The 18612-nt window shown below is 42.9% G+C and overlaps 1 protein-coding gene across 1 annotated transcript in view; it reads left to right on the top strand.

Moving 5' to 3' along the window:
* Window positions 1-3897: 3897 nt before the first annotated feature.
* Window positions 3898-18612, top strand: part of HGSNAT (heparan-alpha-glucosaminide N-acetyltransferase) — a 30317-nt gene continuing 15602 nt past the window's right edge. Inside the window, exons 1-7 of the mRNA XM_045821594.1 lie at window positions 3898-4202; window positions 7801-7916; window positions 11030-11166; window positions 11322-11443; window positions 13700-13769; window positions 17638-17707; window positions 18409-18518. Coding sequence (XP_045677550.1) covers window positions 3932-4202; window positions 7801-7916; window positions 11030-11166; window positions 11322-11443; window positions 13700-13769; window positions 17638-17707; window positions 18409-18518 — 896 coding nt within the window. The 5' untranslated portion in view covers window positions 3898-3931. The remainder of the gene's footprint in view (window positions 4203-7800; window positions 7917-11029; window positions 11167-11321; window positions 11444-13699; window positions 13770-17637; window positions 17708-18408; window positions 18519-18612) is intronic.

The following is an 18612-nucleotide window of genomic DNA, read 5'->3' as shown; positions in this document are numbered from 1 at the left end:
AAATTGTGAATGGATAAGGAATATTTAAAACAGCAAGTATGAGGGATATATGCGTCACTGCCTTGGTTGATACTTGTGTGAAATGCCTATTTACCTTCCTGCTGGGTTTTGTGTGTCTGAAATTAATTTTTGTGAACATTTTACATCAGCACTGCCACTTACTACTGCGAAGTGTCAAACCTGCCCGAGTTGCATGATTAAATCTTTCCAAAAGCTCTTTCCTTGCTCACTCACCCTCACTGGCAGAAGATGATGGGTTTGGTGCACACTAATCATTCCTGGTAAGGTAGCTAAAGCTGACATGGGGGCAGGATCGCTGGAATCACGGGGACAGCACACCCAGGCAGTAGGATAGGGCAGCGTTATCGGTCTTGTCCTCTACTCACAGCCCTTGGTGGATTGGGCCCTCTGGGTGATGAGAGAATATGCTTGACACAGTATTGTTTTAACTCCTGCTTTTCGTTATAAAAACTCCACCACAGCCACTGGGATGGCTGTAATCAAGCGGACGGACAGTAACAAGTGTTGGTGAGGATGTGGAGAACTGGAACCCTTGCATTGCTTGTGGGAAGGTGAAATGGTGCAGCTGCTTTAATAATCTGGTGTTCCCCAGAAAGTTAGAAATGGAGCCACCATGACCCGCAATTCCACTCCCAAGAATTCACCCAGGAGAACTGAAAACAAGTCCAGAGTAAGGACATCTCACATTCAACATTTCCCAAATATCTTCTCTGCCCCAGATTTGCTTTTGTGCTTCATACATCTGTAAATGGCACACCATTCACCTGATTTTCCAAGGCAAAAACCTGGTTTATACAAAATAAACTGCAGCCATTTCAAGCGAACACTTCAATGCACTTCAGTAAACTCCCATACTCACGCCACCACCCTACAGACGAAACACGAAACGTTCTGTCTGCTGGAACTTCTGAGTCCCATCCTGCCCATCCTTTCCCCACTGCTGACCTAAAGAGGAGAATTTTTTACCCAGAATTTCATGTAATTGGAACCATACAGCATGGTATAAACCTTGTTGTGCCTTTTTTCATTCACTGTAATTTTTTTAACTGTTTATGCTATTATAAGTGTCCCATTTAACCCTTCGCCCCCCTCCACCCAGTCTGCCCCCCTTCCAATCACTCTAATGCTTTCAGATCCACCCATGTTGTTGTTTATATCAGTAATTTATAGCTTTTCATTGGTGAGTAATATTCCATTGTGTGTGTGTGTGTATATATATATGTACCACCCAGCCACCCGCTGATGGACATGGGGTTGTTCCCAGTTTGGAACTATTATGAATAAAACTGCTGTTAACATTTAAATAAAGTCTTTTGTCTTGGGTAAATACTTAGGAGTGTCCCAGTGATCACCTGTAAGAGTATGTTTATAATAAACTTCTAAACTGTTTTCCAAAGCATCCAGCAACACATAAGAGTTTCATTTGCTGCACATGATGTAGCCAACACTTGTTACTATAAGCCCATTTAATTTTAGCTCTTCTAGTGGGTGTGTAGTGGCATCTCATTGTAGTTTTATTTTCCTTTTTCCCCAGAGATAAATGATGCTGAGAACCTTTTCATGTTTATTGGACATTCACGTATCTTCTCTGGTGAAGAGTCCAACTATTTTGCCTATTTTAAAATAATTTGCTTATTTTTAAATTGTAAGAGTTCATTATTTAACCTGGAATTAAGTCTGTTACCAGATTTATCTTTTGCAATTTTTTTCTTATAGCCAGAGGCTTGCCTTATCATTTTCTTACCAGTGTGTTTGTTTATTTTTAAATGGTTATATACTGTTTAAGAAAGCTTTACCTCACCCAAGGTCATGAAGATTTTCTCCCCTATTTTCTTTCAGAAGTTATTTTATAGTTTTAGCTTTTACATTTAGGTCTATAATACATTTCTAGTTCAACTTTGTGTATGGTGTGAGGCCAGGGTTAACATTCACTTTTTTCCCATATGGATGTCCAATTGTTCTAGCATCATTTATTGAAAAGATTATTCTTTCCCCCATCAAATTGCTTTGGCAACTTGGTGAAAAACCAGTTATGTGGGTTTACTTTTAGGCTCTCTTACTTTATTGATCTATATTGCTCCTCTTATACCAATAACACACTATCTAAATTACTATAGCTTTACAGTAAATCTTGGACTCAGGTAGGGAAAGACCTATAGCTTTGTTGTTCTTTCTCAAAATCATTTCACATTTCCACATAAATTCTAGAATCACTTGCCAATTTCTATACACACAAACACACATACCCACAACAAATGACCTGCTGGAACTTTGATTTGGATTGCACTCAGTCTATATAGATCAGTTTGTGGGAAACCAGCATCTTAACTAACAGTAATGGTCTTCTAATCTATGAACACGGTAGATCTCTGCAACAATTTAGGTCTCCTTTAATTTCTCTCGATGTTTTTAGGGTTCAGGTCTTATACCTATTTTGTTAAATTTATTTATGTATTAATTTAAAAAATTCTATCGTTGCCTTGGTTGGTGTGACTCAGTTGGTTGAAGCATCGTCCCTTAAACTGAAAGGCTGCCGGTTTGATCCCTGGTCAGGAGCGTCCCTGGGTTGCAGGTTTGGTCCCTGGTCCCGCACGTATGGAGGCAACCAACTGAAGTTTCTCTTATGCAGATGTTTCTCTTTCTAAAAGCAGTGAAAAAATGCCCTCAGGATGAGGGTAAAAAAGAAATTCTATTGTAAAAGCTATTTTTAAAAAGTCAAGTTCCAAGTTTGTTTATATCTAGGGTATGAAAATACAATTGATTTTTGTATATTGACTTTGAATTCTGTGACCTTACTAAATTCACTTACAAGTTCTGGTACTTTTGGAAGGTAGGGGGAGATTCCTCAACATTTTCTGCACATTCTTTCATGCCATGCTTGAATAAAGCCAGTTTGTATGGTTCCCCCCCACCACCCTTTTTCTTGCCTTTTTGCACTGCCTAGGGCCTCCAAGACAATGCTGAGTAGAAGCGGTAAGGGTGGATATCCTTGCCTTGTTCCTGATGCAAGGGGGAAAACAGTCTTTCAAGTATCATGTTAGCTATTAAGTTTAGTGTTTGTCTTCCCTTACATGTCTTTACACTTTTACTACATATGCATATACCCCCAAACAACATATAGTAGTATTTTTCTTGGCTTTACACTTTACACGTAAGTTATTACGGAGGCATTTCTGCAACTTGCATTTTTCCCTCTGTCCTGAGTTTCATCCGTTTCGATACATGTTACTCTAGATCATTACTACTGCTTATACATTATACCGCAATTTATCCACTTTCTCTACTGGTGGACATTCAGATTGTTTGCAGGGTTTTGCAGTTACAAACCATTCTGCTACAACCATTATTATACACGCCCCTTTATACATATGATAGTTTCTCCTACCATATAGCTGGGAGTGCAACTGCGGGGTCATGGTGCCTGCTCGCCTTGAGCTTTATCAGAGACTGGTAACGCTCTTCAAAGTGGTGGTACCACATGATGGCTTTTAAGTCTCATCTTGCTCTCCGGATAGTGACCGTCTTGGGATGGGGCTCTGCCTGTCGTACTCAGCTTGACATTTCCAGAACAGTGGACAGAGGACACTAACACCCATTTTTCTGTATAGTGAACGGCATACAAAATTTATAGGAATTCAGCAGAAAGATGCTCAGGGTAGTGATCAGAGACGGGAGCAGTGGCTTGTGGCCCGCGGAAAGCCTCTCCTGGACGTTTCCCAGAGGACAAAGAGCACTGTGCAGCGGGGAGGAAATCTTGGCCTTCAGTAAGCTTCCCCGAGCCTTGGGCGGAGAGCGGTCCGGCCCCTCGGACTTTCCCGCACCAGCCGGCACCGCCCATTCCCCCGCCCGCCCCCCCCCCGCCCCCCCGCGGGTGACTCAGGCGGCGGTGACGGCGTTCGACAGCGAGGCAATGACGGGCGCGCGGCCGTGCGCGGCGAGGAAACGCAGAGCTCGGGAGCGCGGCGGCGGCGTCGGAGGAGGAGGAGAAGGAGGAGCGGTGCCCCAGGCTGCCCCCAGGCGGGAGCAGCGGCCGGTGGAGGCGACGGCGGGCAGCATGAACTGGGCGCGGGCCTCGGGCCGGACTCTGGCCGTGCTGTTGCTGGTCGCGTCGGCGTTGAGCGCCACGCTGCTGGCCCCCGGCGGCTCCGTGGAGCGCGGCCCCGAGCCCGCACCGCCGCGAGGTGAGTGCGTGCCGAGGCCCCGGCCGGGGCGGCTCGGCGGACCCCGCGCCCCCTCCTGCTGCTGAGCCCGCTGGGCGACGCGACGCCCCTCGGGGCCTGTGACGCTCCACACGCGGGCTCTCGGAACAGCAGTTCCCCGGAACTGGAGTTTTTGTTTACACCACGCAGTGTGACCATGCAAGAACCAGGAGTCCTGCGCGCTAGCACGTTAGGCTGCTGTGGCTGGCCACGGTTCGGGCTGGGGGCAACATCCGAAATGCATCAACCCGAGGCCGAAAGAGCGGGGAGAGTGGGGCGGGAGCGGAGCGCGGGTCCTTCGGATGGCCGCGGGGCAAAGAAGCCCCTCGCCCGTCCGCCCCGAGACCGCGGGGCACCCAGCAACTAGCACTCCTCTGATCCGGAGTCCAGTCCCTCCCCAGTGTAAAGCTAGATGAGAGGTGGACTGGTCAAGAGGGGTTTACCCAACTCGCGACGCTCCTCCAGCGCACTTTGTGACAGTTCTTCCGCGCAAATGAAGCCCCTTCCCCAGAGGACAGAGGATTTAGCGGTTGGCCGAGTGCGGGGCGGGAAAGCAGATGCTCGGGCGCCGCCCTGCCCCGTGGCTAGAATGGTGGGACTCGAGTGTGTGTCAGCGGGAGTCGAACTGGATCCCAAAAGACCTCGCTAGGCACAGGGATTACACCCTGGAGTGACGGGCAGCGCGGGGAGGGCGGTGATTGCAGGAGTTGGTAGTTACACTACCAGTCAAGTCTCCAGCGAACCTTCTCCCCACTCTCCCCGCCCCCCGCTCCCGCAGCCTCCCTCGGGGGGGCTTTTACTTCCGAGGTGACATGAGGAACAGTCGAGGTTGTGGTCTGCCCGCGGCGGCACCCTGCGGTTTGTGGGGACGCCACTGAGCGAGCTTCGCGGTTCGCACGGTGGAGGGGCTTGGCGGGGTTGATTTTGCCTGGATGGGGAGTGATTCCAATGTGCGGCCGAGAGAGGCAGTACGCTCATCTATTTCCCCTAACTTCTCTCGTCTCCGAACTCACCAGGGGAAATGTGAAAAAATGCAAATTCCAGAGCCCTTCTCTAGACTTCTGGAACGAGGGTCCCAAGGCGCTCTTCTGGCGATGCTTCCGTCAGGGTTTGTGAGATCAGCCAACTGTAGCAAACCCTGAGCAGGTCAGCGTTTGGGGAGGGTCAGGCTATCCACTGGAGGGGTGAGTCACCCACCTCTCTTCTCCCTCCTGTCATCCCCTCTTCTGTATCAGAACTTGGGGTTTTGGGGTCAGGGTGAAGTTCAGATTGTCGCTCCTCCCCAGTCAGAATCTTGTTGGGTATGGCAGAATAAATTTTGAGAAAGCATCTTAGCTGATTACATTTTGTATGCTGCCACCCCCACCCTCGGGCTCATCCCTTCTCTCCTCTCCTTTGATAATTTGAGGAAACAGAGCCTGAGAGGTAACAGAATGTGTCCAGTCACAGTTTGTCAGGGACAGATTCGTACAATGCTCTTTTTTGTATTTTAGCACCGATTCATAACCATAATTATTTTAGGAAGAAAAGGTAGTTTGTCAATAGTAATTGTGTGTAGTGGGGGAGATCATAGCATTCTTCTTTTTTTTTTAAGATTTTATTTATTTATTTTTTTAGAGAGGGAAGGGAAGGAGAGAGAGAGAGAGAGAGAGGGAGAGGGAGAGAGAGGGAGAGAGAGAAACATCAATGTGCGGTTGCTGGGGGTTATGGCCTGCAACCCAGGCATGTACCCTGGCTGGGAATCGAACCTGCGACACTTTGGTTCGCAGGCTGCGCTCAATCCACTGAGCTACGCCAGCTAGGGCTTGATCATAGCATTCTTAATTGATGCACCCCAGAACCTTCACCAAGCTGTGTGGAGAGGACACCCAGACTCTCACTACTACCTGGAGCGCAGGTTTGGGCTGAACAACTGCCTACAAAGAATTCCATCTTCATATATGATCTGAGGACTCACGTTTACTTCAAAAGAGAAAAAAAATTGAATACAATATGTCCTTTAAAATATGCCCAGGAAAGACACTTCTGAGCAGAGATGTAGCACGAGAAGTTAAATATTTGGAAATGGAATAGAAGTCGAATATACAAACAGCACGGTTACCCAGGACTATTGAGAGGTGACTTTATTTGGTTTATTTCATCACCAAAGCATGTAGACAGGAAGAAGAGCAGGGGGTTATTCTTTTGTGGAAATGCTCCTTGAGTGTTAAGCTTGGTATTTCTAAAGTCAGCTGTGTCTGAACTTGGCAGCCTTTTCTTGAAACTGAGCATCAGGTTCAATTCCAGTGTCATTGGATAGCTTAGGAATTGCGTCCCTTGTGTGTTTGAGTAATACAGACTCATTGGCTTAAAAAGAAAACTATGCTCACATAATGATCAAAAGTACAAAGGTGTCAAAATCCCCTGGCTTTGCACTCACAACCTCTCTAGCTGTTGTTTTCATCCTTGGCTGCATAATAGAATTATTGATACTTGAGGAGTTTTTGTTGTTACTTTGGGAAGGGAGTTTTAAAAATCTTGCTGATTGTGTGCAGATTCTGATTCGGTTGGTCTGAAGTGGGGCTTTAGTTTGTTTGTTTGTTTTTAGCCCTGAAGGAAGCTTTCATATTATGAAATAAGAGGTTATATTATTACTTTCCTAGTTAGTTTCCCATGCTTTCCCTTTGCCTAGAAGCTAGGAGATACATTAATTTCTCCTTCATATAATGTAATAGATGGAAATGGCCCAGTTGGTCTCAGTGAAACATTTTGTTTTCATTTTAGTTGATAATAGTTCCCTTTGTTTTTCTCCACATTTGGCAAGCTTAAATTTAGAATGTGCATTTCTTGGTGGACTTCTAAAAGCATCTAATGAAGTGGGGAGCTCTAAGCTTACCCTCTCTCTTACTCCCCCAAAATCTGCTGTGGAAACTAGGAGATTCAGAACTCCAAAACAAAGCGATACAAAGCAGACTTTGAAGGGCACACAAGTGCCCCGCTAGGTCTGACCTGCTCATCCCAGCCCAGCAGGCCTGGGGTTCTGCAGGTCTCATGCTGCCCACCGCACGCTCAGAGCTGAGTAACATGATCAGGGAAAGTTTGGACTTTCGAATCTCCCAATTGGGTTCAGAACAGTTCAAACATTTCACAGAAAAGCTCTGTGGCCATGGACAATTATCTAATCCTCATGACCCCAATTTCTTCATCTGTGAAATGGAGAAAGTGTCTAGCTCATGAGATTGTCTTATTATCAAAATAGAAGATACATGGAAACTATTGTACTAAATTCAGTGCCTATCGCATCTTAGCAATTGATGAATGCACACAGTCCTTTTATACACTGGGTGTGGATGGTGTTGGCTAAGTCCTCATGTGCAGTAGAGACACCTGTGCAAAGGGGATCTGAGTGTGTGTGTCACATGCATGTGTGTGTGTGCATGTGTGTGTACACACAGAGCAAGGGACCAGAGACCCCAGAATGCAGGTGTTTGAGAAGCACTCCTGTGAAGCCACCATTCACACGGTATACTTTTTCTTTAACACATTTTTAAGTGCCTTGTTTTTCTTTTATTTTTTAAAACTTTTTTTCCTTAATTACTAGATTTAGACAAAAAAAGACACATAGAGCTGAAGATGGACCAGGCTTTGCTGCTCGTCCATAATGAACTACTTGGGACGCACTTGACTGTCTACTGGAATTCGGAACGCTGTTATCACGTAGGTATACTGTTCACGCTCACAACTGTGTTCATTGTGGGGATGGTTGTACGTACCCCTGATGCCCTCACACCTGCTGTTTTATCAGTAAGGAAACAAACAGGCTATAGAAGCAGAACTGTAATGAGGGAGAATGCCTAGCAAAGAGCAACATTTGTCTATTTTTTCCACAACCCATTTTAAAAAAAGCAAACCAGTTATCAGTGATGAGTGGAATCAAGGGAGCATATTTTGTTTTTCTCCTTTGCTTGTGCCTAACCCTCTTGCTGGAGCAGAGGAGGGAGTGAGACACCTGAGTATCCTCCGAGGGCAAGGGCGGTGAGGGCGGTGGCGAGGTCATGTGGAGGCAGATGGCAGTTACTCCAGGGATCCGCCTCTCTGATGATACAAATCATTTATTTTATCTGAAGGGTTCACTCCTATTCTAGGCCTTTATGCTTTTTTTTAAGCATAAAGAATGAGACCATTCTTCCATGTAGAATAAAATATTCTTTATTTCTAAATAAAATCAAGAGCTTCAACTTACCCGCTCTGGAGGAGGAATTTGAATGTATGGTGTACCCCTAGAATGGGTACCAGCCAAGAAGGTGGAGGGGTCCGTGATGCTTCCTCCGTTTGGTTAAACCCATGGAAAGCTTGGTAAAGTAATGTGAAACAAAGAAAATCTATAATATTAAAAAGTGTAGCTTACAATGAAGAAAAGATTCAGTCTGCAAGAAGGACCTAAAGAAAAAAATGAAAAAAAAAATCAACAATAGCTAAATTAAAAAGCTATAAGAGTCATACATAATTCAGAGAATGAGAAAAAATGTTTTCTAAACAGACTTAATAAAGGTCTGAAATCATTGGGAAACAAATTGAGGGGGAAAAGGTATTAGCCATAGGTAAGGGTAAGGGCATCTCTAAAATAAAAATAAAATCATTGGTACAAAAATAGTGACACTAATGACAGACTGAAGAGTTAAAAAACAGGAAAATTCACTACTAAGACTAACTCAGGAGAAAAAAGGCGAAGTTATTTAAAAGAGGATGGAGATAATTATGTCTAGGGAAAATACATTTCATAGAAAAATCTTTGCTCTGGCAAAAGAAATTCTGGTGACATGTTGTATTCAGATGTTCCCAATAATAAAGGTCATGACGATAGAGGTTGCTGCTGCTCTTTCCCACGTTCCGTGTCTCAGAGATGCTGTGTCTCATTTAGTCCTCACAACAGTCTGGTAGAGAGGTTGTACCAGGATTCTGCAGGTGGTGATGTTGACATTGAGAGAAGTAAAGTGACTTTTTCCTGGTGTACCCAGCTGTTAATGTGGATTTATATCTCTCTGTTCTTAGGACCCTGCTTTATGTTAATCAGAAAGAAAAGGGAAAATGCAAGGCTGCTGAGTAGGGATCTCACGGTTTTGGAAAGCAAAGTATCATCATCCAAACAAAGAGAAAAAAAGAAAGCAATAAAAATGACAACTATGTAAACTAGAAAATGAAAAAATCCAAATAGGAACAAATCAAGAAATGATATTTTAAAATAAAAGCCACACAATTGGTAATTTATTGGGAAATTTAAGAGCACAATGGAAATTAATAAAATTAGAAAGTAGGATATATAACCACTATAATTGAAATAATTATGAACCAGTGAACAATTACAAGCTGATAAATTCAGCATTCAAAAATTGATTGATTTCCTTCAAAAATACATGAAGGTTGATTTAAGAAATTGAGAACATTAATAGATCAGCAACTGATGAAGAAATCTGGGAAGTTGTAGTGAATTCCTCTACTCAAAAATAGGTAAAATTTTCTACATTTTCCAATAGTAAGTAATTCTCAAAGTCTGTATGAATTGACCCAAATGCAACCACCTCTCACAAATGATGCTTGATACTGGATTTATTCTGCACTGTAGATAGGATGTTCACCCTCAGACCTGGCAAGGGTATGACAAGAAGTGCGGGCAAACTTTTCTAATTAATAGGGGTTCAAAAATCTTAAATAAAGTTCTACCAAGGAGGCTAAGTTAGCATATTGAAAGATTTATCTATGTTGACATTTTTATCTTTGAGGAATCTTTAGAGCTCATATGAAGAGAAAATGATGAAATTTTAATGGGAAAAGTAGAGATTAAAGGGAGCGATCGCCAGTGCACTCTGATAGGACGACTGAAGAGGAAAACGACCGTACTTCCAAATTCATACATTTTACACAGTTGCTGTTAATATATCAGTGGGTACTTTATAGAATCTGCCTAAGTAATTCCCAAATTCGTGTGAAAAAGTCAGTAAGCAGGGAATCAAAGGGCTGCCCCAAAGGAGAGGGGCATCGTGGGACTTGCTGGACCAGGTCAGATCTGTTTCGACAGGTCAGTGGTTTCTGTCAGCAGAACACGGGGAGTGAAGGCTGGACCAAAGTACGTGTAGGAAGCAGAAACTATTTTGCACAGGAATGTAACATGTTACAACTCAAATCATGGGGGAAAGTGTTTAGGATTGTCATATACCATCTACCAAATGCTCCAAGTGGATTCAAGTTTAAAGAAACTGCCACAGATTTAAAAAATACTACAAAAGGCAGAATACCTGTTTAAAGTAATGAAGCAATGGAAGACATGACAAACCAGATTACTATAACTGTGTAAAAGTTTAAATGAATAAGAGCTTCATGTATAGATCTTTAAAAACAATATAGCATGTAAACTATAGATATATTTACTTATAATTAAGTTATATAATTTTGAAAACTATAATTTATATAAATCACATATAAAAAGATAAAACAAGCTTTGAAAGCAGCCCAAAACTCACAATTATAATATTTCATGGAATATAGTACAGTTATTAAAAATTATAAATATGCAAATTGGGTACAATCATGGAAATATATTTGTTAAATAATAAAACAATAGAATACAAGATGCAAGGTATGCTATTATTTGTCAGTCATTTGAAAAATCTACCTATGAATAAAGGTCTAGCTCCATAACAACACATTTAGGCAGCATACAAATTTTACCTAAATTATTGAAATTTTAAAGTTTTTCCATAAGTATGAAAGAATAGAAAAAGATCTTTGGTTGGGTGTTCACATCCTCAGCTTGCTGTGCGTTTGTTCTGCAGTGCTTGCCTCAGGCTCTGGTGAATGTTTCCGGGAGTGGGAGGCCCGGGCAGCCCAGCACTGCTGCTGTGGCCGTGAGCACCCAGCACCGGTCCATCCTGCAGCTGAAGGACTCCTCGGAAGAGAAGGAAGTTTGTAGGTTAGTACCCACTTCACTGTGATCTGCTGAAGTGTGTTTTCTCTCTACTTGTCTTATTGTTTTTTAGCTTTTTTTCCTTCAAAATATTTTTAAAATCCAATTCCTTTTTTTTTCCTAATCTAATCCTTTTCCTAAACTTTACCTAATTTTCACAGGCTGGAATACAAATTTGGCGAATTTGGAAACTATTCTCTCTTGGTGAAGCACGCCCGCAGTGGAGGCAGCGGTACTGCCTGTGACCTGGTTGTCAATCAGAATCCGGTTGACAGCAACCTTCGTATGTATATGCTCTTTGTGGACCTCAGATTTTTGTTTTCAGATGTTTTAGTTTTTGAGTGCTGTTTGCAACACTTTGTGTAATTTAAAGCCTGGATTATAGGTTATCTGTCTCATAATTATGGTATATTTGTTGTGTCAGTGGTATTTAAATTACCAAGAAGATTATGTGTGTATAAAAAAATTATATATCAACATAGTCTTAGTTGTTTAATTATAAAGCATAAATAAGCCAAAAAAAGTTAATGCCGTGGAAAGAAACTATCCAGTGTCTTTCCTTGTTTTGGGATTTAGAGTCCAGTATTTCCTGTACGGGTCTGCCGTTGACAGTCCAGAGGTCCCCGTAGGTTAAGAAGGGACTGTTCGTTCTATAAAAACGCCACTGAAGAGCATCTGTCACTCTGAGCCCTCCATCAGACAGTAAGCCCCTAGGGTGTTAGCAGGCGCTGCTCCCAGTGAAGCTATTGAAGGCCGTGGGGCCATGTCATGAGAACATGAGAGCCCGTATGAAAGGGCCAGTGTGGGGCAACTTAAGTATTGAAAATAATAACGAATGTAACTGATGGGAGCACATTGAATATACAAAACCCAGTGAGTTCATTGGGACACTAAAAAGAGCAAGGCCCCACTCCCCAAACAAAAACAAGAACAGCACTTTGGTTGCCTTTGGAGGCAATAGCACACCCGATGTTAACTACCCTGATGTAAAGTTGTCCATTGAAAGGAAAGATTTAAGTATTTATCCTGTTTTTCGTGTTTTAACTGTATTTTAGGATAATTAAATAGCTCCAGATGGACAGGTGAATTCTTTAGAGAATTCCAGTTAATAAAGGGCAGAATGACAGAGTACTTTGCAACCTAATGAAATAATTGCTGTAGGCAAAAAATCATGAAGGGGCGACACCATCAGATGAAATGGGAACTTTACTCGGGACGAATCCGGCTTTCACTGGCTAAACACGTGCATCAGGCAGGTGATTGGTGTTGGGGCAGCTTCTGGTGTGGTGCAGGAGGGAAGACACTGCACTTCCTGTGAAGCATGCTTCTGGAAAGCTGAACTTGTCGATCAGGCCCTCATAGCCGACTTCCCGTGTGCAGAACAGGTGGAGGCTGGACGAGAGTTCAGTGACGCCCTGAGGAAGCGTGCTGACAGGTCTGGAACACGAGGCGTTTGGATTGATGGCAGCTGACCTGGGGGTTAACTCCAGCCAGTGGCTGCTCAGGACTGAATGGGACTTAGGAAACAAGACAAGCAAATGCAGATGTGAACCTCGTTTGGACCCTGATTTGAACATACTGGCTACAAACAGCTAGGAAATATTCATTAATTTTGTGTGACATTGTGGTTCTACCACCAAAGGTTCATTTTTAAGAAACTTTTAAATTCTGAAATAGTTTTAGACTTCTAGAAACAGTGCGAAAAAGTGTTCCTGTGTACCCTTTACCCAGCGTTTCCAAACCCCTACACTATATCATCATAGTACAGTGCTCCCACGTACAAGTTCTGAAACCAGGAACCTAATATTTGATACAGTGCCGTTAACTGATCTGCAGACTCTTCAGTTTTCCCCAGTTGTTCCTTCTGACGTGTTTTTCTGGCCCAGCATCCAGTCCAGGTTCCCACAGTGCATTTATCTGTAATTGTCAGACTCCTTCCTCTCCTCTAATCTCGGACAGTTCCTCCGTCTTTCTTTGTTTTTCCTGGCCCTGGCACTTTTGAAGAGGCCTGGCCAGTTAGTTTGCTGTTTGGATTTACTTGCTGTTTCCTCAAGATGAGGTGTAGGGCGTGCTGTTTGGTGGATTCCAACAGCACTGACGCTGTGCCCTTCTCGGTGGGTCACGTCAGGACGTGCGTCATGCTGACACGAGATGCGACTGGAGGTGTGGGGAGAAATCGCGTGTGTCTGGGATTTGCTTAAAAATACTTTAGGCAAAAAAAAAAAAAAAGAACAGGAGACAGTGGTAATACATAAAGCAAGAGTGACAATATTCTGGTAATTCTAGAATTTAGGTGATGGGTATTTGTGGGTTTATTGTACAGTTCTCTGTGTTTGGTGTTTTCCATAATGAAAATTGCACTCCCCTTATGAAGTGTTCTCAATTGTTTATAGGAAATTTAGCCTAAGAAAATAGCCTTTACCCTCATTTGTTTTTATTTTTTTGCATTTTTCATTTACAGATTACAAGTGATTATGTGACAACTTTGGCTCTTATGATGGTACTTTTGGTGACGACATCTTTTCTGTTATTTTTGTAGCCGTGTGCATTGCGTTCCTGGTTGGTCTAGCACTCGTGATTGCTGTGTGCTTTCTGAGGTTCTTGTTGAGGTAAGCACAGTCGGGGAAAGGGGAATATAGAAAAAACATATTCAGAGGGCAGCATGACCCATCAGATGACCGTCATTCTTTGATGGAAGGAACACTGAGTGTCCACCCTGGCCCGTCCAGGCGTAGGGATTCAGAAGATGATCCCTGACGTCAGGGAAACCATAACCTAGTTCTAATGGTCATTGCCTTCAGTCCTCCCTAATGGCTGAAAAAGTAGAAGCAAATGCTTGAGCAATACTTTCCTGAAGAAATCTCACTTCCTGTTTCATAATGAGTAGAAGTGGGCTGTGATGGTTTTAGGAGGTGGCTGCCACGCTGGACTTTTCTTCCCTCTCTCTGGCTCTGAGCCCTGAGGCCACCCCTCTAGTCTGGCTGCCCAGCTCCCGGCTGCCTTGGGTCTTTGGCAGCAGAGATGGAGGACGAGGTGCAGTCCCTGCAGGTGGCAGCCCAACTCCTTCCCTTTGGGGGGTTAGCGGGGTAGGGGGGTGGGGGGGAGGGGGGAGGGAATTCTTTGGTTAACAGCAATTCTGGTGAGAGTGAATTAGTAGACTGGATAAGAAAAAGAAAGTAAAGTAGATCCAAGCCTGGTAAATCGCCTTTCAAAGGAAAGTTCTAGTATGTTTTAAAAGGAGTAAGATGGATTTTTCATGTGCTTAGCCTGTTAGGGTCTCAGAAAGGACCTCAAGATTTTACTGGTGAGCCGTATCCAAGTTGGGAGAAAAAGTTAGCCTTTCAGTTTGCTGGCTTGGGGAAACCCTGCAACTTTGGGGAGTTTATGCACTCTGACCCTCTACCTTCATGCATCCTAGAAATAATTCCATATATGAGAAACCTGACTGCACGTACAGGGGTAGAAGGACTTGCGGCTCAGTAGCAAATGTGTAACCTCTCTGCTTTTTTATCGTAAGATTATATTTAGACAGAAGGGAAGGGAGGGAGAAAGAGAGGGAGAGAAACATCAATGTGTGGTTGCCTCTCGAGCGCCCCCTCACTGGGGACTTGGCCTGAAATCTAGACATGTGTCCTGACTAGGAATCAAACCAGTGACTCTTTGGTTCATAGGCCGGCAATCCACTGAGACACACCAGCCAGGGCAATCTGTCTGCTTTTTCAGGAACAGAATATAATCCTAGCAGAGACTTTTAACTTATTTGAATTAAGATATTATCTTGTCAGTCTTCAGATAAGATGCAAATAGTGTTCCAGTTTATTAGGATTTTTTTCATTTCGTGCTCTGAATGCAGATATATCCATTACATCACTTTCTAAAGTAACTGGTAGCTGATATCTGCCTCTTGCAAAGGAAGGAAATACCACCTCACCCCACTGTGGAATTGAAGCCTTCCTCTGCGTGTGTTTTCACCTTTGCAACCTCAGGCAGAATGCTCTTGTTGGCAAAGCAAGAGGCCCTTGCCCTGGCCCCATGACTTTCCAGCCTGCCCATGACGTCCAGGGAAGTTCAGGTTTGTCTGAACCAGAAAGGATCTGAAAGAGTAGTGAGGATACAGCTTCTCTCCTGTCCAAAAAAATTTAAGTGCTTTTTAAAAATTTTAACTTCAACATATTTTAACTTCTTTTCACCCTTCCTTAGATGTTTCTATTTTAATGTTTTTCATGTAATAGTGATGTTACCGGTGCTGAATAAACTAGAAATAGAAGTTTAGTTGTGGGGGGAAAAGGGAAGAAATTAAAAATATATGCATTGTCCCTGACTGGTGTGGCTCAGTGTATTGAGTGCCGGCCTATGAACCAAATGGTTGCTGATTTGGTTCCCAGTCAGGGCACATGCCTGGGTTGCATGCTGGGTCCTCAGTAGGGGGCACTTGAGAGGCAACCACACATTGGTGTTTCTCCCTTTTTTCCTAGAAACCTTCCTTTCCCTCCCTAAAAATAAAATCTTTAAAAACATTAAAAATATATATATATGTATTGGATATATGAATCATGTTTGGATACTGATTTGAGCAATTCAATTGTAAGAAAAAACTTAAGAGACAGGGAAATTGAACTGGCTATTTGATAATATTAAGGAATTTATTGATAATACTTTCAAATATAATAAAGGTACTGTACTTATGTTTAAAAACGAAAAGATCCTGCTCTGGCTGGTGTGGCTCAGTGGATTGAGTACCTTCCTGTGAACTATAAAGGTCACTGGTTTGATTCCCTATCAGGGCACATGCCTGGGTTATAGGGCCAGGTCCCCAGTTGGGGGCTCACAAGAGGCAACCAATTGATGTTTCTGTCCCTCTCTTTCTCCCTTCCTTCCTCTTTCTGAAAATAAAATCTTCAAGAAAATTAAAATAAAAAACAAAAATGAAAAGGTTCTTATCTTTTGGAGATATATGCTGAAGTGTTTGTGGATGAAATGTTATGATGTCTGAGAGTCTTTAAAATAAAAGGGGTAGTGTGTGGGAGTGTAGGTGAGGTAAGGCCAGCCATGTGTAGATACTTGTTGAAGCTGGGAGATGTGTCCACGGAGGTTTATTGTGCTAGTTTGTCTGCTTCTGCATATACTTGAAACTTTCCAAGATAAAAGCAAGAAAAGGGAAAAAATCCTATGCATTCGGTAATTCAAATGTGCTAAGTTTATGTAAAACATGTAGGAAATGTGCCTTGGCTGGTGTGGCTCAGTGAATAGAGAGCCAGTCTGCAAACTAAAGGATCACTGGTTCGATTCCCAGTCAAGGCACATGCCTGGGTTGCAGGCCAGGTCCCCAGTGGGGGCGCAAGGGGCAACCACACATTGATGTTTTTCTCCCTTTCTTTCTCCTTCTCTGTCCCTCTCTAAAAATAAATAATTAAAATCTTTTTAAAAATGTGGGAAGTAGAAATCTCATCTTAGAGAAAAAGTAGTAAATATATTTATCTTTTGTTAATCATGTAAATCAGTATAATATCATCTAAATATCTTTTGGAACTAAAGTACCTGTCTAGAAAAAAGAACCCGATATATTAACTATTTGAATTACTCCAAAGTTACTTTCAAACTTTCTCAGTATGCATGCATGCATTTTTACTTACAATCAAGTCTGTATAATGGGTTTTTGTTTTCAGTAGTTTATATTTATATTTCTTTGTATGCAGAAAGCCCACATTCTTGTTATTTTATTTTATTTTAATTTTTTAAAGATTTTATTTATTTTTAGAGAGAGGGAACATGAGGCAGAAAGAGGGAGAGAAACACCGCTCGGTCGGCTGCTGCATGCCCCCCGACTGGGGACCTGCCCTGCAGCCCAGGCCTGTGCCCTGACTTTGAACTGAATGGCGACTTTCTGCTTTTGAGCGTCGCTGCCCAGCCAGCTGCACCATGCCGGTCAGGGGGTCAGGGACGTTTATGTTGTTTTAGTAGCTGCCTTTTGCCCTGTCACACAGCCATCATATCCTGCGTGTGGTCACTTTTGTTATGAGCGTGTTTGAAATTTTTTACTATTCTAATTTTAATAATAATATTAATAAGAATTCTAGCCCTGAGGAATAATGATTTCATTAAACCCTCACAAAAACACTTGAACGAAGCCTCTATCTTTATTTCTGTTTTTATTGATGAGGAAATGGTGCTGTAAGGATTGAGCATTTAAAAATACTGCTGCTATAAACTTTGATTTCTACTTTTGTTTCATTAAAAAACTAAAATGTTTAATTCTCTGACTCATATGGGATATGGAGTTTAAATGAATATACTTTCTTTTTTTTGGAACATAATATTTACTTGTAATATGACTTATATACATATTTTTAATTTTTGGTTTAATTGTTCAAATACAGTTTTCTGCCTTTCCCCCCATATACTTTCAATGTGATATCCAGTCATTTTGAAAATTCTGCCAAAGAAGATAAATTCACCGAGGTTTTTCTTTCTTTACAGTTTGGATGACTTTAATAACTGGATTTCTAAAGCAATGAGCTCCCGGGAGACTGATCGCCTCATCAACTCGGTGAGTTACCAGAATGTGTCACGTGTGGTCTGGGTAGATTTTTAGATTCAGCATTTGCAGTTTCCTGTTTAAAGGAAATCTTTACTATCTTTACTATCCAGTTTAATTAATCTTATTTATATTGTGGAAGGCCGGGTCTATGTTATGTCCTGTTTTCTCACTAAGCAGCAGCTTTTTCCCAGCTTCTGAGAGGGGCACTGTCCCCTCCTGTCTCCTCAGTGAGGCAGGGACACGGGGTGCCCCGTGAGGCGCGGTGTGGGGACGTTTCCACCCCGCAGGCGGCACTGCTGATCGACCCCGCTGAGGGTCGGTATCGAAACGAGATACCAGTATTGAATCTGTAAACACAGTGGCCTGCTGAAATGGCTAAACATGTTATTTGTGCCAGTACATTCATTGTGGACTATTTTTGTCCACTACGAACGTAGTTCCTTGTACACTTACACCAGCTGCACTTACGCACCAGTTCTTTGCGGTCATTTTATCAACACGGGCACAGCAAGCTCGGCGGAAGGCACCAAGTCAAATAAAGCGAAAAACCAAACCTCTGAGTGGGATCTTCACAAAAGCAAATTGAAGTATTGTTCAGAACGATGACCTTTAACTGTCCACTCTGTTAATTTCTCTCTAAACAGTAGAAAAGTGAAATTTATTCCCTAGTATTATGACTTGTCATTGTCCTTCTCCCCTTTTTCCGGAAGGAGCTGGGCTCCCCAAGCAGGGCAGGAGAGCTCGGCGATGACGCGCGACCGGAAGTGTGGCGTCCGTCTGCGGCACCCGTGCGCCTCCGCTGCGTGGACACGTTCAGGGGGTACGTGGGCTCCCTTGTAACGCGGTGGGCACAGGTAGTCCCAGTTACGTGGTTACACACGAATGCACTTTTATTGTTACGGATTTTATTTATT

This window comes from Phyllostomus hastatus, unplaced genomic scaffold, assembly GCF_019186645.2.
Source record: "Phyllostomus hastatus isolate PE091 unplaced genomic scaffold, TTU_PhHast_1.1 phas_scaffold_46, whole genome shotgun sequence".
NCBI lineage: Eukaryota > Metazoa > Chordata > Mammalia > Chiroptera > Phyllostomidae > Phyllostomus > Phyllostomus hastatus.
Note: the sequence above shows the minus strand (reverse complement) of the source record. Positions and strands in the feature narration are given on the sequence as shown.